This window comes from Nicotiana tabacum, chromosome 20, assembly GCF_000715075.1.
Source record: "Nicotiana tabacum cultivar K326 chromosome 20, ASM71507v2, whole genome shotgun sequence".
NCBI classification, from domain to species: Eukaryota; Viridiplantae; Streptophyta; class Magnoliopsida; order Solanales; family Solanaceae; genus Nicotiana; species Nicotiana tabacum.
The window spans coordinates 155,399,695-155,419,587 of record NC_134099.1 but is presented as its reverse complement, the minus strand read 5'-3'; the positions used below and the strand labels follow the sequence as shown (position 1 = coordinate 155,419,587).

General features: G+C 39.6%; 1 protein-coding gene across 3 annotated transcripts; it reads right to left on the bottom strand.

Moving 5' to 3' along the window:
• Positions 1-10,320: 10,320 nt before the first annotated feature.
• Positions 10,321-18,798, bottom strand: LOC107793172 (acyl-coenzyme A thioesterase 2, chloroplastic). Of its 3 annotated transcripts, none has more exons than XM_016615459.2 (5): positions 17,919-18,794; positions 11,973-12,150; positions 11,048-11,496; positions 10,781-10,909; positions 10,321-10,665 (listed from the first exon to the last, which is right to left on the bottom strand). In XM_016615459.2, the coding sequence occupies exons 1-5, from the start codon at positions 18,567-18,569 to the stop codon at positions 10,507-10,509; spliced, it is 1,566 nt and encodes a 521-aa protein (XP_016470945.2). In that variant the 5' UTR covers positions 18,570-18,794; the 3' UTR covers positions 10,321-10,506. The 3 variants fall into 3 exon arrangements, 2 of the variants coding, with proteins under 2 accessions (XP_016470945.2, XP_016470944.2); XM_016615458.2 differs by having other exon boundaries at positions 10,324-10,665; positions 11,048-11,511; positions 17,919-18,727; XR_001649656.2 differs by having other exon boundaries at positions 10,527-10,665; positions 10,781-10,905; positions 11,048-11,511; positions 17,919-18,798.
• Between the last annotated feature and the right edge of the window lie 1,095 nt (positions 18,799-19,893).

The following is a 19,893-nucleotide window of genomic DNA, read 5'->3' as shown; positions in this document are numbered from 1 at the left end:
AAGGAACAAAGGTTGCTAAAATACCAGACCGAAATCTGCAATCTATTACCTGAGTTCGATGAATGCCAGCTCGATCAGATCCTACAAGCGCAGAATACCGAGGCAGATAGCCTCGCCAAACTGGCCACAGCTACCAAAAGCATCGCTACCAGAGACAAAAACTAATCCACCTCCTCAACGTATCACTAGACCAAATCGAGGTAAGAACCATAAACTTAACTTGGGACTGGTGAAATCATATTATCGCATAAATGCAGGACGACAGACTCCCAAGCGACAAAAAAAGGCCAAGAAACTAAGAATGCAAGCGGCCAGATACAATCTCCTTCATAGCGACCTGTACAAGAGGACTTACGGTGGCCCTCTAGTGAAGTGCTTGGGCCCGAACCAAAGCTTCCTCGAAGAAGTCGATGAAGGCCATTACGGAGCTCACTCGTCAATCGAGCACTGGTCAGATGCCTCATACGTGTGGGATACTATTGGCCGACCATGAAAAGGATGCTGCACACTTCGCAAGAAAATGTGAACAGTGCCAAAAGTATGCCCCAATCATTTACCAAGAAAGGCGAACACCTCCATTCGGTTACCTCCCTTTGGCCGTTCATCAAATAGGGGAATGGACATGGTGGGTCCCCTCTTAGTAGGGCGAGGTAATATACGATTCCTTTTGGTTTTAATTGACTATTTTTCTAAATGGCTAGAAGCAAGAGCATTCGCCCAAATAGGGGAACAAGAGGTAATCACCTTTATATGGAGAAACATCATGTGCCGATTCAACCTACCCAAGGAAATCAGCTGTGACAATGGACCCTAGTTCACAGGAAAGAAAACCGTTGAATTCTTTGAGAAATAACATATCAAGAGGACTCTCAACCCCATACCACCCCGTGGGTAACGAGCAAGTAGAATCCTCCAATAAGTTTATACTAAACATCATGAAGAAAAAGTCAAAGATGCCAAGGGATTGTGGCGGGAAATGACCAAACAACTCTGAAGATGAGCACTAGAGAGACAACCTACTCTTTAGTTTATGGGACCTAAGTAGTAATACCGGTCGAGGTCGGAGAACCCAGCCTAAGGTACTCCCACGAAAGTGGGGCGAGTAACGATGAGAGCAGAAGGCAGGAACTTGACAAAATCAATGAACAAAGACATATGGCCTACATAAGAATGGTCGCCCAAAAACAACAAGCATAACATTATTACAACAAGAAAGCAATGGTCCGGGCGCTTAAAGTCGGGGACTACGTACTAAAAGTCAAAACTCAAGAGAGCAAAGACCCTCGGGAAGGCAAGCTGGGAATGAATTGGGATGGTCCGTACAAAATCATAGCCAAAGCGAACACGGGTTCATTCCAACTAGAGACAATGGAAGGAAAGCTACTACCAAACAACTGGAACATCAGCCACCTCAAGTACTTCAAGCGTCTCCCAAGTTGTACTCTTTTTTCCCTCACTTGAGTTTTGTCCCATTTTGGTTTTCTCAAAGAAGTTTTTAATGAGGCGATGAAGGGGACACTTCGAGTTGAATTATGTGAGGGTAGGATTGCAGTTGCTACTTCATTGCTCGACCTTTTAATACTCTCTAGGTCAACTATGGATGTCCAACGGGACGGGACATCCCGTCCCCTCCCACTTAATTCTAAACGGGATGGGCCCATGTTAAACGGGACACGGGATGGCCATTTCATCTCGTTTATCCCATCCAGTTTTGTCCCGTCTCGCATCCTTTTTAATTTTTTTTAATTATAGCCGTTGGGAAACAACTTCAACTAGCCATTTCTTAGATACAAAAATGACCATATTTGCCCCCTCCCCCCCCCCCCCCCCCGCACAAAACACCCCTACCACCCTCCCCCCAGACTTTTAATATAACCCCTAGTTTAATAAATTACACTTTGGCCCTATTTTTAACTATAAATACCCCCATCCTTCTTCATTTTTTTCCCACAAAAATCAATCATTCTCTCTCAAATCTCTTACATTCTATCTATATTATTCTCTCAATTTTCTCACAATCAAGTGATTAGTTTCAAGTATTTGGGCAAATTTTTGGAGCAACTGTCAAGCTTCAAATTAATTCGTCAAGTATTTGGAGCAATATTTTGGGCAATTTCTTGGATTAATTCAGAAAGAAGAAACCTTGGTTTTGGAGATCATAGACATTCATTAGCGGAGGACAGCCTAAGGATTTTTGTATTATTCAGAGATTGGATTAATTCAGAAAGAAGAAATCTTGGTTTTGAAAAATTAACCACTAGGGAAGAAGAATAAAATGAGATACTTACCACTGGGAGCAATAACGACATGGAGCTCATGGAACATCAATCAATATTGCCAACTCCAGAACAATGTCTGAGAGAAATTAGAGATAAGTTACAGAGAAGCTATATAGGAGCTTACAAATATTAGTATGATAATTTGTAATATTTGTATGTGAGAATTATATTTGTATGTGAGATTTGAAAGTTCTATTAATAAAATAAAAGGCTCTAAGCGCTGAATTTTTTTTATGAATTGTCTTACACTTTTACTTAGTTACTTAATAGCTTGAAATTATATTAAATAAATTATAACTCTATTATAATTACTAGAATATTTTATTACAAGTCTTTTGTTTTAGTATTTTCTAATTCTTTAATAAGTTAAAAAACTAGTCGTTGCAAACTTTAAATACTTAGTCATTGTCAAAAAACTAACCGTTGCCAAACTTAATGCTTAAATATTTTTTTTTGAAAACAGCCCACTTAAGGCCCGCCATCCCGTCCCATCCCGTTTGTTATCAGGATGGGATGGGCCTACCATTTCATCCTGTTTATCCCGTCCGGTTTCGTCCCGTCTCGCCACCGTCCCGCTAAATGTCGTCCCGTCCCGTCCCGTTAATTTTATCACGTCTCGTCCCATCCTGTTGGACATCCATAAGGTCAACCAATGAAGTGAATACATAGATTGGGACTGGGACTGGAACGCCAGCCAACACCCAAAATCTATAATTTTCTCCAAGTATGTAACCAAACCAACAATGTTAAAGCAATAAGAAACTTACGTTTATCAGCACACCTTTTTCGTGTTAAGGTTATGTTCGGCCCCGCTCGAGAAAATACCTACTGGCCCTCAACCGCGATTTAATGAAAGATTATGTTCGACCTCGCTCGAAAAAATACCTACCGGCCCTCGGCCATGCCGCGATTTAATGAAAGTTATGTTCTACCCCACTCAAACAAACACATACCGACCCTCGGCCGCGATTTAATGAAAGATTATGTTCAACTCCGCTGGAACAAACACCTATGGCCCTCGGCCACAATTTAATGAAAGGTTATGTTCGACCCCGCTCGAACAAACAGCTACCGGCCCTCGGCCGCGATTTGATGAAAGGTCATGCTCGACCTCTCTCAATCAAACACCTACCAGCCCTCGACTGCGATTTAATGAAAGTTTATGTTTGACCCAGCTTGAACAAATACCTACTGGCCTTAGTTCGTGATTTAATGAAAGGTTATATTCGACCTCGCTCGAACAAATACCTATCGGCCCTCGGCCACATCTCAACAAAGAAATAAAAATATACATATGTAGAGAATATAAACCACAAGAATAGGAGAAGATGCAAGGAACATATGATATTTCATATGCTTAAACTATTTACAAAAGGCTCGTGAAGACACCCACAAAAATACACGAAAGGTCAAAAAGAAAACTACTGGTTACCGCCATTACGACCTTCAACATCCTCGCCAACTCTATCTTCAACATGATTGCCACCCTGACCACCAACTCCCTCGCCACCTCGACCTACAGTGCCTTTGCCATCCTCGCCCGAAGGGTATATGGAATCATACCAAGCCTCGTCCTCAAGGCAATCCATACCATCCTCATTGCCCTCATCTTCCTCACCAGTATGAGGAGTAACCGGATCATAACCATACGTAATTCGAGCCTCGCAAGCTTTGATATGAGCACCCTCAAAATCTGCAACAGAAACAGAGCCCAATACATGCAGCTCGCAAGCACATCCACCCAGGCATCGGCATGAATCCACTATTCGTATAAGTCACAAGGAATTTTAGGAAAGCTGGAAGTTGCAGATGAAGAGGGCAATTCAAGTAATTTAGCATTCTCAACCTCCAAAGCTGCTACTCGATCGTAAAGATCAGAGATCTCTTTCTCCAACTCTTCAATCCTCTAATCGAGCCACTCTTCTTTGAGCCTTGACATTGCTAAATCACTTTCACGCTCGGAACGGAGAGTCCGAATCACCACCTTAAGAGAATCCACCTTCCTCAAAGCCTCCAATCGAGCGTACCCCTCCTTCTCTAGTTCCTCTGTCTTCTCGGCGATCTTGCCACTAAGAGCCTCTGCCCTGAATTGACACTCCTCAAGCTGGTCTCCCAACAAGACCACCTGAGCTTGAAGATCACTGCATTGGGCTTCGACCCCCTTGCTGAGCTTGTGCTTTTCCTCTTGTCTCCTCAACATCCCCTCCAAGACATTGCATTTTCTCACTATCCGCACCAGCTCCTCGCCTCTGGCCTTCCAGTCGTCCCTTAGTTGGCGCATATTGCCGATTTTGTGGAGCCGACACCGAAGATCTCTGCTCCTTACTAGAATTCTTAATCTCCAGGACGACCGTCACAAAATGAATAAAGTTAGAACCTACAAAAAAACCTAAGGAAAATAATGGATAGCAAATGTACTTACCCGAAGGGCGAGGCCGACAATGTTATAATACAAGGCGTTGTCATCTATAGTCTTGAGGGCCGTACCCTCAACTTCAGAACAAAGAGGAACAAGTGAAGGGATAATCTTCTCGGTATCCACAAGAAGGTTATGGTCCATCGGGATCGATATAGTCCTCGAGCCCCTTTCCAACCTCACTTCAAGTTGAGTAAACCCCTCGTCAATCATTCTCAACTTATCTACATCCATATCGAAGTTAGATCCGATATTCTCATCAATGACGGCCTTCCCCCTACCATCAGTCGAGGAAGGCACGTCCAATGTGACCCCGGAAGATGAGGCCCCTCCACGCCTCGAGAGAACATGGTCGTAATTGCTTACCATGCCTTCGGTCGGTTCCCCCATAGGACACACACTCGTTTCCTCCAAACAAGGATCCTCAAGAATTGCCTCTTGGCTATCTCCGATATGCACTGTGGACATTTCCCGAAGGACAAAGCCACTATCTCCTATGATGACGGCTGTCGGTCTCTCACTGCCGACGTCCATAGCCCTCCTCTTACGTGGCATCAAACCACCATCCTCATGCGAATCAATAGTAGGAGCAGAGGCTGTAGAAGGAATGGACATGGTCTATCGAGTTACGGTAGCCGAGGTCAAGACCAGAACGGAAGAGGCAGTGGCCGTAACAAGAGCCGAAGTCGAGAAGGCAGCAACCGCCCTACGAAAAGAAGGCACTGGTGCACGGCTCCTCCGAGAGCCTCTAACTAAGAAAAAGACAATACTAAGTCAACAAAATGAATCTGCATACAATAAGAACGGAGTGACCACGACCAAAGATAGGAAATTATCAGTTGAAGGGAGAGCATGCCCGAATTTCTTGAAGAAACTTGGCCAATAACGAATTCCCACGATGTGAGGGAGGAGTTGCTCGACCCAGTCAGAAATATAAGGGGCCAGAGAAGGAGGCTGATTGTTAGCTACAAAAGGGAAAACAAAATAAATCATCATCAATCAAAGTTCGAAATTAGAAGAAAAAAATAGAAGGAAATACGACACTCGCGAGTGTAGTTCCAAGCTTCGGGAAAGCCGTCGACCTTGGCCATGATGTCCTCGGTCCTGATAAAGAAGAAGTTAAGCCAAAACTAATGGTTAGCTTTGTCGTCCATCTTCACCAACAAGCACTTGCCTCCCCGATGGCGAAGGTTCAACATCGTTCCCCTGTAAAAGCTAGGGGCAAATAGGTGTATCAAATGTCGTAGTGTCTGTTCAACCCCGCTAGCTCGGCGAATTTGGTAAACATCTTTATTATCTTGTAGACATATGGTGCAAGCTGATATGGGCAAACACTATAGTGGCGACAAAATTCCTCTACTAGCGAGAGGAAAGGAAGAGAATAGCTGATGAGAAAGGGATAGGAATAGAGGGCGCAGTACCAGGGCGGTGTACCTGTACCACATCCTATTTGGCCGGGATCAACTCAACATGGCTAGGGAGGCCAAATTTAACCTTCAATTCCGCAAATTCTTTGGGCATCATCAGTGATTTAAAAGTTTGAGGCGCACCATCCGGTACTTTGGTAACGTCGGATCTGGAATCGGGATTATGTGGGATCATCTCCTCCACTAATGGAAATGTTTCATCCTCAGCAATGGCAGAAGCACCTTCCCCATGAGAGGGAAACGCCACTGTCGGGGGGGGGAGGGGGAACGGAGCCACACGACTTCCCTCACCAGACTCAGAAGGTACATTAGACATAGATTGATGTGGGAAAGAGAGGTGTTAAACGAGGAATAGTTAAGAATAATATAAATCACTTGCACAGAGAAGAGAAGTTCGAAGCAAGAAGAGAGCAAGTGAAAAGTATGGGATTTCGAAACAACAGAAAATTTAAACTTCAAAATCGCGTCCAAATACCTCTATTTATAAAGGTCTTGGTACCAAAACCAAAAATGGCTCATCATTACTGGCTCGAGAATCGAAGAGAAAAGGTCTAATTAGAGATCACACGTGAAACGAAGCAACGCATCGGGAATATGCATCATAATGACATATGACATCATGACTCATGGATAACATAACTCCAGTAAATCGCCCGGAAAAATCGATGCATTTGAAATGTGCGACCCACGTAAGGCCACGCTGCCAATTCGCCGCAACCATCACGACCCGCATAGCTCGCTCGATTGTTTTAACCACAAAGAACAAGACCCGCTCTTCCAACCCGCCTAAAGTCGATCTCAATAAACGGAGGGTCTAATTGTATGGATCAAAATCTATCTTTAGAATATTTAAGTCATGATAGTACTAGGGGAAGAGTTCTCAAGTCGTCGTTTGTCGAAATGACCCAAGAATCGGCAAAGTCTGTAGATAATGAGTCAACAAAGGCTGAAGTCGAGGAGTCAACAAGGGTCGAGTACTTTTGACAGAATTATAACAACTAGTTTCAAGATAAGACATTAAAGAATACACTTTGACTTGAGAAAGAGAATCAGATCTCATTGCTAATATAAAAACATCACATTTTCACTGAAATTCTTGTCTATACTTTTCCACTTGATCCGAGAATAACTCAAATATTCAAAGGATATTCCATCAGTCATCATTTTTAGAAAGAACATTCACTTACTCCATTCAATCTTGGGTGACTCATTGCTTTATTTACTCAACTGTTATTTGTTGCTATTCGTTGATATTGAATGCTACATTATTGCCTTTAATTTCTGGAATATTTATTGCATGTTGCCGCCATTATTCGAATATATTTTCATAGTATTTGTTGCTTCTTTGGAGAACTCCATCTTAGAGATATTATTGTTAACTAAGATTAACTTTCATTTACATAAATTTAATTATTTGAACCAAGATCTGTATTTTTTGGTCAGCGACCCCTCTCTTTACTATACAGGTCTATACACTCGACGTTGACACAAAAATTAAACAATTAAATCTTAACAGTTAAAATTTAAAGTGAGAATGCATGCCATTTAACCATGATTAAATGAGAAATGTATTTATGAAAGATATGTGTCTAACCATAAGTTAACGAATGTGATTAGATAAAACTCATAAACTTATGAGCATTGAACTCAAACATAAGTAAACAACAACAACAACAACAACAACAACAACAACAACGACCCAGTATAATCCCACAAGTGGGGTCTGGGGAGGGTAATATGTACGCAGACCTTACCTCTACCCCGAAGGGTAGAGAGGCTGTTTCCAGGAGACCCTCGGCTCAAAAAAGCAATAGGAGATGATATATTAGTACCATAAAAATGCGTAATAAAAATAACAACAATATATAAGAGATATGAAATATGAAATACAGAATATGAAATACGAAATACGAAATAGATGGCTGGTATAGTACAACTAGAAGGTAAAGCCCTGCAATCAATAGACGATCAATGACATTCCTAGTCTAACTCCTAAATGGATAGTCTCACTCTATTGTGCTGTAGAAATATTCACACTCTCCCCTAACCTACAACCTTAATGCTCGACCTCCATAATTCCCTATCAAGGGCCATGTCCTCAGTAATCCTAAGTCGCGCCATGTCCTGTCTGATCACCTCTCCCCAATACTTCTTAGGTCTTCCTCTACCTCTCCGCGTGCCCACTACAGCCAGTCGCTCACACCTCCTCACCGGTGCATCAGTGCTCCTCCTCTGAATGTGCCCGAACCATCTGAGTCTTACTTCCCGCATCTTGTCCTCCATGGGGGCCACACTCACCTTCTCTCGAATATCTTCATTCCTAATCTTATCCATCCTTGTATGCCCGCACATCCACCTCAACATCCTCATCTCTGCTACTTTCATCTTCTGGATGTGTGAGTTCTTTACCGGCCAACATTCAGTTCCATACAACATGGCAGGCCTAACCACTGCTCTATAAAACTTACCTTTTAGTAACGGTGACACTTTCTTGTCACACAAAACTCCCGACGCTAACCTCCACTTCATCCACCCCACCCCTATACGGTGTGTGACATCCTCGTCAATCTCCCCGATCCCCTGAATAACCGATCCAAGGTACTTGAAACTACCTCTCTTGGGAATGACTTGAGAGTCAAGCCTCACTTCAACTCCCGCTTCCATCGGCTCAACTCCAAATTTGCACTCGAGTAAACATAAGTAAAGAACAAAATAAATTCAATACGTGTGTACAATAAGTTGAATTTAGACTTGGTATGGACAAGGCCAATGTTTCAAGTACCACAAAAGCATTGTACCTTAAGACAAATGGCACTGAACAACCCATTCCAAGCAAAATATCAAAATGCATAATCCACCAGCCAATTTCAATATCACAGCACCATTTTCTTCTCTAACATAAGAATTAAAATTTTCTAATAAATCCAAAGTCCTTGTAAATATAAGGACCGAAACAGAGCCTTGAAATATAGCCGTTAAAACTGTAGCAACCATGTGGACACCGTACCACTTGTTAGAACTCGCTAAGGCAACAATCGCTGCACTGGCGATTGTCAGCGCATGGAGGAGAATGAAAAGGCCGCCATAGAGGGACGGGATTAACCGGAGGGAGAGAGTAAGGAAGACGCAACTAGACGCTGCTCCTAAGAGAATATAATTTGTAAAGAGGAATATTTTGTGAGTTCTATGATGATCAGAGTGAGATTCGGTTTCTCTAAAATCTGAAGTGGTGATTGATAGACCCATTGGTTTGAATTTGTGATCTGTGTATGAAGAATCTAAAAATTTGTATGAAGAATATAATGCATATAATTTGAAGTTGTGAGGATTAAATACTATTTGACAATCAGACCGTTAAGTAAAAGATTAACGGCTAGTTGAAAAAAAATGGGATGAGGGGGAGGTAAATGGATCTAGATCTAGTAAATATATTTGGATATTGCAACTTGGCCAGTACAAAGACAATTTGTTTTTCTCGGACATATACAAGATTGGCCACAGATTCACAGCTTGTTTGGATGGTTGAATTGTATAGTACTATATCGTTTTGTGTATATAATGTTTGAATAGATTGTATCGTTTGATGTTACTTCATAATATTCACACTAACACTATAAAGAATAAACTTGCAATATTTCAAAGAAAAAGTAAGATACGAGGTAGAATTATTATATAAAAAGGTAAGGTAACGTATAAAATAGAGTTATTTAATAATAAGAATGGCAAGGTGAGAGGAAAAAATAAGGTAATGATGCCACCACACCAAATCGGTTGTTAGTTATATAACGTGACATTTTTCATCACTACGTAACGATAGATTTAACAATACAATACAATAAAATTTAAGTAATAATCAAAACAAATATTGTATTTAAAGTAACAATACGATACAATACAATAGGTAACATTTAACAAGATATTAAATTTAAATTGTTCAATCATTTGGCACTTTAATAGTAGAATTGACACCATGTAGCCACTCTAAAAGGCTACTATTTAGGAATTAGCCAGTACGTCTTGAATTTCAATTTTTCAGGACAAAGTGTCCGGAATTGTTTTGAAGTCAAGATTTTTAGTTTAAAATTTAAGGACAAAATAAGTTAATCTCTAAATAGCATCCCTAAAATTTTGATTTTCGGATATTCTGCCCGCCCGGCTCATGGACACCTTTAGGCTGCTCCTGTATTCCAATTTCTTGCACTGGTTACATATTTAACAGATTAGGTACGTATATCTGAATATGAATCCACAATATAAGAGAGTGTTAGAAATTCACTTGAATTTTTGTGTGTGTACAGAATGTAATAAAGTCCCATAACGAATAAATGTACATTTGTATTGTAAAGTATATGTGTATAAAATCTTTTAGGCGCAAAACAGTTGTTTACACGCATTCCTTCAATCTCTTCTGCTTGTTAACATCAATATGTTCGATAACAAGCCGTGCTTCCTCCTCTGTACCAGGGACAACATTCCTAATTTTTAAACCATTTTTTAGTGAATCCGAGCAAACGGTGAAGGTGAAGTAGAAATTGTTCGAAACCTGTCAAACGAATCAGAGAAATAATAAATAAATTAATTAGCTGAACCTTGCCACATAAAGTGAAACGGAGGGAATATTAACGAGTAAATTCCGCATATCTGGGAAAGATGCTCACCTCACTGGAAAGATGTTCCGGCTGTGTAACATGAGCTACCACTTCCACATTAATCAGAGGCCAAGATGAATTTTCGAGTTCTGTATACAAAACACATGATTTGAGCTGGAGGAAATCTCCAACATCTACCTGCATCAGCAGATTTGAGACTTAATTTTAAGCATTTTATTTATATATCAGTATCCTACAAATCCACTATAATCTCACACCGTGGGATCTGGAGAGGGCCGGTAAACAAATACAAAAAGTAATAATTTATGCACTTACAGGTTTCAAGAAATCAACACAGTCAACTTCCACAAAGCAAGGTGTACTTCCAGCAAATGAATAAGCTGTTGCATAAGCCAATTCAAAAGCTTTCCTCATTAGGAAACCTCCAAATATTTGACCATGAATGTTTCTTTGCTCAGGTTGGCAAATCAAAGAATTTTGAAGACAAGTTTCCTTTATTAGAATGCTGTCTCTATCTAACAAAGCTTCAGCCAACAATTTATTTATCAGCCTATTTCCATTGTCTCCATTTGTGTCCATCTTCTGTTGTTCTCTTTTCTCCTTTCTCATTTTGTTTCTCTCCTCTGCTTCTTTCCAAAGAAGTTTTTCTTTTTCAGTTTCAGGTAAAATCGCGTTGATTCGAGCTGATTTTCCAGTCATAGGGTCTCTGGCCACAAATGTGAAGTTTGCTGTAAGAGCAACTGACTCTGTGGTATTGCATGTTTCTGCAGGAAAATGATCTGTTGAAGATATAATTAAGTAAATAGAAAGTGTGAATTCCCTAACAATTTTAAAATTTTAGATCACACGATCACACAATTCAACATGGTTTCATAAGAGTACGCGAAAGTCTTGAATTCGAGTCTTACTGTACAAATTAGACATATAAAATTTCACGCACTTGGTATATGAAAAAAAAAAAATCAAGCTCATACCTGAGGACAGGGGCGGATCTACTGTAGAGATTACAGATTCACGTGAATGCAGTAACCTTTGCATAGACTTTGTATTTGTACTAAAAACTCATTAAAAGTATAAGAATATTTGGCTTGGAACCCAGTACTTTGGTCCAGTTATCATGTATATTAACTTGAGATCGTTGTTGGAACCCATAAACTTAAAATTCTAGAATCACCTCTGCCTGAGGAAACGTATTGAAAACATAATTACAAGGAGAAAATTGTGGGTTATGCAAAGGTACCTGGTGTAGATTGTATCACTTCAAGTTGAATTTCCAAAGATGAAGATCCAACCCATATAACAGCCCCTTCTATAGTGAGATCAGTGTCAATACGAATAGATCTTTTCAGAATCATCTTCTCCATAGATGCAGTCACCAGTTTTATGGACCTAGCGCTTCCATCATTAGAGGAACAATGCTGTTTTGCAAAAAAGAGACAGAATATCATGAGTACGATACTTCAGAAACAGGGCATTTAATTTCTTAGTGCATTAAATTAAAGAAAATAAACAGCAATATGGTCAAGGATGAGGTAGAAGGGGAGCATTGGTAAATTTGTATCGGTGTGACTTATAGATCACGGGGTTCGAATCATGGAATCAACCACTAATCCTTAGATCAGGGTAGGCTGCCTTTATCTGACTCCTTGAGGTGTGGCCCTTCCCTCGACCCTACGTGAATGCGAAATACTTCGTGCATCGGGCTGTCCTTTTATGGTCAAGGATGAGGTAAGTATACTCTAATTACCTAATTTATCATTTAATATTATAAGTCAATACTTCTTTTGTTTTAATTTATGTGAATCTTTTCGTAGTACGAGGGTCAAATTGATTAATTTTTCATTGTGAATTTGGAGATAGACAACATCAACAATATACTTGGTGTAATCCCACATAATGGGTCTAGGGAGGGTAGTGTGTATACAAACCTTACCCCTATATTGTGGAGGTAGAGATACTGTTTCCAATAGACCCTAGCTCAAAATAAAATTCGAAGAAAGAATTTTCATCATTTAAAAATAAAATTACATAAAAGGAACTATAAGTCACAACACTAAACAATTCAAAATAATTAAAGAGTATTTGCATAAAACATAGTCAAAGAAAAGTTTGTTCGACTCCCAAGAGGTATATTTTTACAGACATAGAAATATCATAAAATATTTAATACCACAACTTCAAAATGTATTTTTGATAAAAGTTTCTCTTGCTTTCTTAATCGACGTGTCTATAAAAATGATAGGAATAGTGACGATATTGGTTTATATTTAGTCAACAATGACATGCCAATTGGAAGAGTTGGTGGAAAGAGTTGGTGTGGATGCTAGGAGAAAGCTTCCTCCTTTGATGTCACCCATGACATCAAGAGGAGGTAGTTTGATGTCACCAATGACATCAAGAGGAGGTCTTTACCTCTATAAATAGATGCACTCCTTCATTTGTAGAAACCATCCCAAAAATAATACAACACATTGTAGTGAGTAGAGAGTTAAGAGAGAAATTCTCTCAAGTGTAATTGGGAACTCTCCCCTTCCTTTGTTAATATTAAAAAGGCAACTGTTCTCTAGTGGACGTAGGATTATTTTGATCTGAACCACGTTAAATCTTGTGTTCTTTCTTTTACGTTTCCACTAACAATTGGTATCAGAGCAACATGATTCTTTAACGATCCAAGGAGAAAGAACAAGCAAAGATGAGTTCCATGAAGTTTGAAATTGATAGATTCAGTGGACGCAACAACTTCAATATCTGGAAGATCCAGATGATGGCGTTATTGCGGAGGGAAGGTTCAATCCATGCTATTGACAGAAAGTATCCTAAGGATATATCAGCTCCCGACAAGGAGAAGATTGAAGGGGATGCATTGAGTGCAATCCAACTATCCCTTGTACCTAACGTGCTTTGAGAAGTGAGTACGGGTACCGAAGAGACGACCAAACAGTTATGGGAAAAGCTAGAAGGGCTATACCAAGACCGATCAATGACAACAAGGATGTTGTTACAACGACGTCTTCACACATTTAAGATGGGGTCAGGTACTTCGTTACAAGATCATTTAGATGCGTTCAATAAACTTGTCATGAACTTACAGATTGCAGGAATTAAAAAGGAGGAGGAGACGCTTGCATGTGCTTTGCTATTTTTATTGACTTCAGGATATCGTGATATTGAGAATTCAATGATGTATAGCAAGGAGCCTATCAAGCTTGAGCTAGTGCGGCAGACACTTAACTCTAGTGATGTGCGGAGGCACATTGAAAGAGATAGAGATGACCAGGCAAGTGGGCTCTTTGTGAGAGGCCAGACTAGCCAACAGGGAAAGAGCAAATCAAAGCACAGATCAAAGTCTCGTGTGAACAAGAAGAATACAGTGTATTGGGGTTGTGGCAAGAAGGGGCACTTTGAACGAGACTGCCCAATGTCAAAGTCCAAGAAAAAGGCGAGTGCATCCACAGTTGAACAGGTACATGATTTTGATAATGATTGTGTACTAACAATATCGTGTAATAATAATAGTAATTATCGAAACAAATGGGTGTTAGACTCGGCTTGCACTCTGCATATGACGTTCCGAAAAGACTGGTTTAGCAGCTATGAGAAAAGTGGAGGAACCGTAGTAATGGGCAATAATGCAACTTGTGCAATAGTTGGCATTGGCTCAATTCGGGTTCGCTGCCATGATGGAGTCATGAGGACTATTACACAAGTCCGTCATGTTCCTGATCTGAAGAAGAATTTGATCTCCCTGAGTACTCTGGATGAACAAGGCTACAGGTACATGAGCGAAGCAGGAACTATAAAGGTGACTAAAGGTTCTTTAGTCATGCTGAAAGGCAAGCTGGAGAACGGCCTTTACACATTGGCCGGAAGCACCATTGTTGGCTCTACAAATGCATCTACAGTGCAGTTATCTAATGATGACAAGGCAAGACTATGGCACATGAGCCTGGGTCATATGAGCGCACGTGGACTGGAGATGTTGAGCAATCGTAACCTTTTGGAAGGTGAGAAGATCAACACACTTGACTTCTGTGAGCATTGCGTTCTAGGGAAGCAAAAGAAGGTCAGCTTCAGCACTGGCAAACTCAAGACAAGAGGAGTGCTAGACTACATCCATTCAGATTTATGGGGTCCCTCTAAAGTTCCATCGAAAGGCAAAAAGAGGTATCTTCTCACTTTTATTGATGATTTCTCACGAAATGTTTGGGTGCATTTTTTGAAGGCAAAAAGTGATGCTTTTGAAGCATTTAAAGAGTGGAAGATTTTGGTTGAAAATCAAATGGAGCAGAAAATCAAATATCTTCGCACAGACAATGGCTTGGAGTTTTGCAATGAAGAGTTTAATGAATTCTGCAAGGTTCATGGGATCTCAAGACATAGGACTGTCAGGCATACCCCACAGCAGAATGGAGTTGCCGAGAGAATGAATAGAATTCTTCTTGAAAAGGCTCGTTTTATGCTCCTACAAGCCAAAATATCCAAAGTATTTTGGGCTGAAGCAGTTCACACTGCTGCTCATATTGTCAATCGATCTCCAGCATCGGCAATTGACTTTAAGACTCTGAATGAGGTATGGTCAGGTGAACCCTCTAACTATTCATACTTATGAGTATTTGGGTGTCCAGCTTACTATCACGTTAATGAAGAAAAGCTTGAACCAAGGGCTAAGAAGGTCATATTCGTAGGGTATGTGGATGGAGTAAAAGGGTACAAACTTTGGTGTTTGTCTTTACTCAAATTTATAGTTAGTACAGATGTCACCTTTGATGAATCCTCTATACTTGATCCCCGTAAAGTTTCCGTGGAGTTTTCAGGAAACAAGAACGACGAGCAGGTGGAGCTTCCGGTGGAGCTTGCCAAGGAAAAGGATCAAGAGACTCGGGTTAGAGATAAGTCAGAAGATGTAGACCTTGAAGAACTTGATGTCAATGAACCATACACAATTGCAAAGAGGAGGGAGAAGAGGCAAACACGAGAACCGGAATGCCTTATGGATCAAGCAAACTTGATTGCATATGCGTTCGTAGCTGCACAAGAAGAGATTAAGGATCTGGAGCCCTCCTCGTATATTGAAGCAACTTCTTGCAAGGATGTTGTACAATGGCGGTTAGCCATGACTGAAGAGATGGAGTCTCTTAACAAGAATCAGACATGGGTCTTAGTGAAAAGACAAAAGGGGAAGAGGACAATTGGATGCAAGTGGGTCTACCGAAAGAAAGAGGGAATTCCTGAAGTGGAAGATTCTAGGTTCAAGGTGAGATTGGTTGCAAAAGGATTCAGTCAGAAGGAGGGAATTGACTACAATGAGATTTTCTCTCCAGTCGTGAAGCATAGCTCAATTCTCGTGCTACTAGCATTGGTTGCCCAATTTGACTTGGAGCTTCAACAGCTTGATGTCAAAACTGCTTTCTTACACGGTGATCTAGAAGAGACAATCTATATGGATCAGCCTGAAGGTTTCCTAGCTGAGGGAAAAAAAGATCACATATGCCAACTAAAGAAGTCTTTGTATGGTTTGAAGCAATCCCCTAGACAGTGTTATAAGAGGTTTGATGCATTCATGACTACACATGAATTCTCAAGGAGTGCATTTGATAGCTGTGTGTATCACAAGAAGATGTCTGGTAACATACTGTTGTATGTTGATGATATGCTTGTTGCTGCTAACAACATTACAGAGATAAATGCTTTGAAGAAACTGTTGAGTAAGGAATTTGACATGAAGGATTTAGGAGCTGCAAAGAAAATCCTTGGTATGGAGATTTCAAGAGAAGACAGTGTTGTACATCTTTCTCAGAAGAGGTATATTGAAAGGGTTCTCAAGAGATTCAATATGCATACGTGCAAGCTTGTAAGTACACCATTAGCTCCTCATTTTAAACTTTCAGAGTTACAAATGCCTCAGTCCGAGGATGAGGTGGAGCATATGTCAAAGATTCCTTATGCCAGTGCAGTTGGTAGCATTATGTATGCTATGGTGTGCACACATCCAGATATTGCTCAATCTGTAAGTGTGGTAAGTAAATACATGTCCAACCCAGGAAAGAGGCATTGAGAAGTTGTCAAGTGGATATTGAGATATCTCAAAGGAGCTTCTGGTGTTGGTTTGACCTTTCGAAAAAGTGGTGGAGGTATTTCAATTTTCGGTTATGTAGATTCTGACTATGCAGGAGATCTTGACAGAAGAAGGTCCACAACTGGATACATCTTTACCCTCGTTGGCAGTGCCGTTAGTTGGAAGTCGACTCTGCAGTCGATTGCCGCTTTGTCTACGACAGAAGCAGAATATGTGGCAGCAGCGGAGGCGGTGAAGGAAGCTATCTGGTTGAAAGGTTTAGTAGCGGAATTGAGTTTGGTTCAGCTGGAATCAACTCTCAGATGTGATAGTCAGAGTGCTATTCATCTAATGAAAAATCAGAGATTTCATGAGCGCACTAAACACATTGATGTCAGATTTCATTTTATTCGAGATGTTGTTGAAGAGGGAACTATCAAGGTCGTGAAGGTTATCACAGACGATAATGTTGCAGATATGTTGACCAAGATAGTCCCACTCGCTAAGTTTGCACACTGCAAGGACTTGGCGGGGGTGTGCATCAACTGATGCAACTCCGAAGAGAACAATTGTTGGGTGAAGGTGGTATGTTCAACAATGGTTTGATTCTTCTTGTTTCTTACAACGGGGTTGCCCAGTAAGCTTAGAAGTTTTGGCCAGAGTTGTTCACACGCACGCTCGAAACGCAAACCAAGGTGGAGATTGAAGGTGTTGGTTTATGTTTAGTCAATAATGACATGCCAATTGGAAGAGTTGGTGGAAAGAGTTGGTGTGGATGCTAGGAGGAAACTTCCTCCTTTGATGTCACCCATGACATCAAGAGGAGGTAGTTTGATGTCACCAATGACATCAAGAGGAGGTCTTTACCTCTATAAATAGATGCACTCCTTCATTTGTAGAAACCATCCCAAAAATAATACAACACATTGTAGTGAGTAGAGAGTTAAGAGAGAAATTCTCTCAAGTGTAATTGGGAACTCTCCCCTTCCTTTGTTAATATTAAAAAGACAACTGTTCTCTCGTGGACGTATGATTATTTTGATCCGAACCACGTTAAATCTTGTGTTCTTTCTTTTACGTTTCCGCTAACAAATAGAATACATGAATGAATTATAAGAAGCATAACTATACCTTATAGGAAATGGTTGCGGCCAAAGCATCCAGGTCTTCTACCAATTTTCCAATCCTAATCTTATTCCTGGGATTTCTATATCGCTCCCGAAGTTCATAATCAGAAGAAAATTTGAATAAAACACTAGTCCTACTCCTCAACGGTGTTTTAGCAATCAAATCATTTTGAAGAGACTGAGCAACTGCAGATATTGATGGCCTTCCAAAAATACTCGATCTCGCTTCCCACATTGCGTTTTTCACAGGCGAATGATGCATAAACAACAATAAACTATTTGGTTCTCGAATCGATGAACCAGTTGAGCCTTCAACTGGTGGTTCAGCTGAAATATTGCTATTGGTATTCGCATTACGACCTGTTAATTGCTTTTCTGGTGATACGAACGTATTTAAGTAATTGTCGTTAGATGAACCAAGAAAGTGAGCAAACTTAGATTTTTTCTTTCGGAGTAAGTTTGGACATGAAGTAATATCGCCATTCAACTCCTTAACGAAATTCTTCGTTTCGGAGTTGTATGATTGTGAAGTGGAAAAATAAGAAATGAGTGTATAGAGTGAAGCATTTTCTTCATACTTGAGAAAGTTGAAATGAAAATTAAGAGATGACGGTTTGAAGAAATGGTGACAAACTGGTTTTGTTGGAGGTTTCATCTAGTAAAAGAAAATAAAAACCAATTAGGAAGATGATAGAAGCTTATAAATTGGAGGAAATTAATCTTAGTTTAGGGAATTGTGGGTTTCGAGATTACTAAGCTTAAATAAGAAGGAAAGAAAATATGGAGATACAATTAAATGGAGAAATTAATGATACTGTTGTATTTATAAATGATACTATGGCAGATTAGAATGCTGATGTGACAGCTAACAATAACTGTTGTAACTGTAATTCAGAGGAATACAGCTGTGTGGCTATATTAAATCACATGTGACTTTTTTTTTATTTCAAAAATTTGGACCATTTGTCGATTTGTGTCCGTCATCCTTAGCATGCTAATCTTTTCTATACCGTTCTAATAATCAATCTGACTAATTTTATGTCCTCCAGCTGTGTGGGGATGCTTCTGTGTGTGGGCAAAACTCAAGATTAATGTTTAATGTTTTTTATATTTATTTAATTCTCTGAAATTCAGATTTAGTTCAGATTTAGATTTTGTCCAAATTATAACAACCTAACTAGCATGTTGGGTATGGAAAAACATGGGTGTTACTATCTTAGATATTTTCAGGATCTTTTTAATGATTTAGTTGAGCTTTGAATTTTTTTTCGCTACGGTTAAGGAGTTATAAATAAAATATGAAATAGGAGTAGTATTTTCATATTTAACTCGTACTACTGATACTCTAAAACCTCAACATTATCAAGTTTGATCACTTTTAAAAAAGTCAAAACTTGAGCTTGCAAAATGTTCTCCAACTTTGTAAACTCTTGATTCTTTTTGCTGATTATGCAAAGGAAAAGGTTAAATTTTTTAACTCAATCTTAGCTTTTCTGCAGCAAAATATATATATAAAAAAATCCCTTGGACCAGTGACCAGTCTAGAGTTTTTGCAATAAATTAAGTTAGCGTTTGGACATAGATTTAGTTGAAACTTGAAAAAATAATTTTTGAAGTAGTTTTGAAAAATAATTTTTGGAAGTTGAAATTATGTTTGGACATGCATTTTATTTGAAATTTTTTTGAAGTTTTGTGAGTGTGAGAACAAATTTCACCCAAAATCTACCCTAAACTAGATTTTGGGAACTTGAAAAATAATTTCAGAAATTTTTCAAAAATAAATCATTAATATATGAACAAACAATGTTTTTAAAATGGATTTGAAAAAACTTTGCCAAAATGTATGGCCAAACGGGGCCAAAGTAATCAAAAGCTAATTTTGAAAAAGTATTTTTTTTTGTTGCAGACACAGTACTAACAAACACAAATTTTGTTAATTTGATTTTTCCTTTTTCGGAAAACTCAATTTTTGAAGTTTT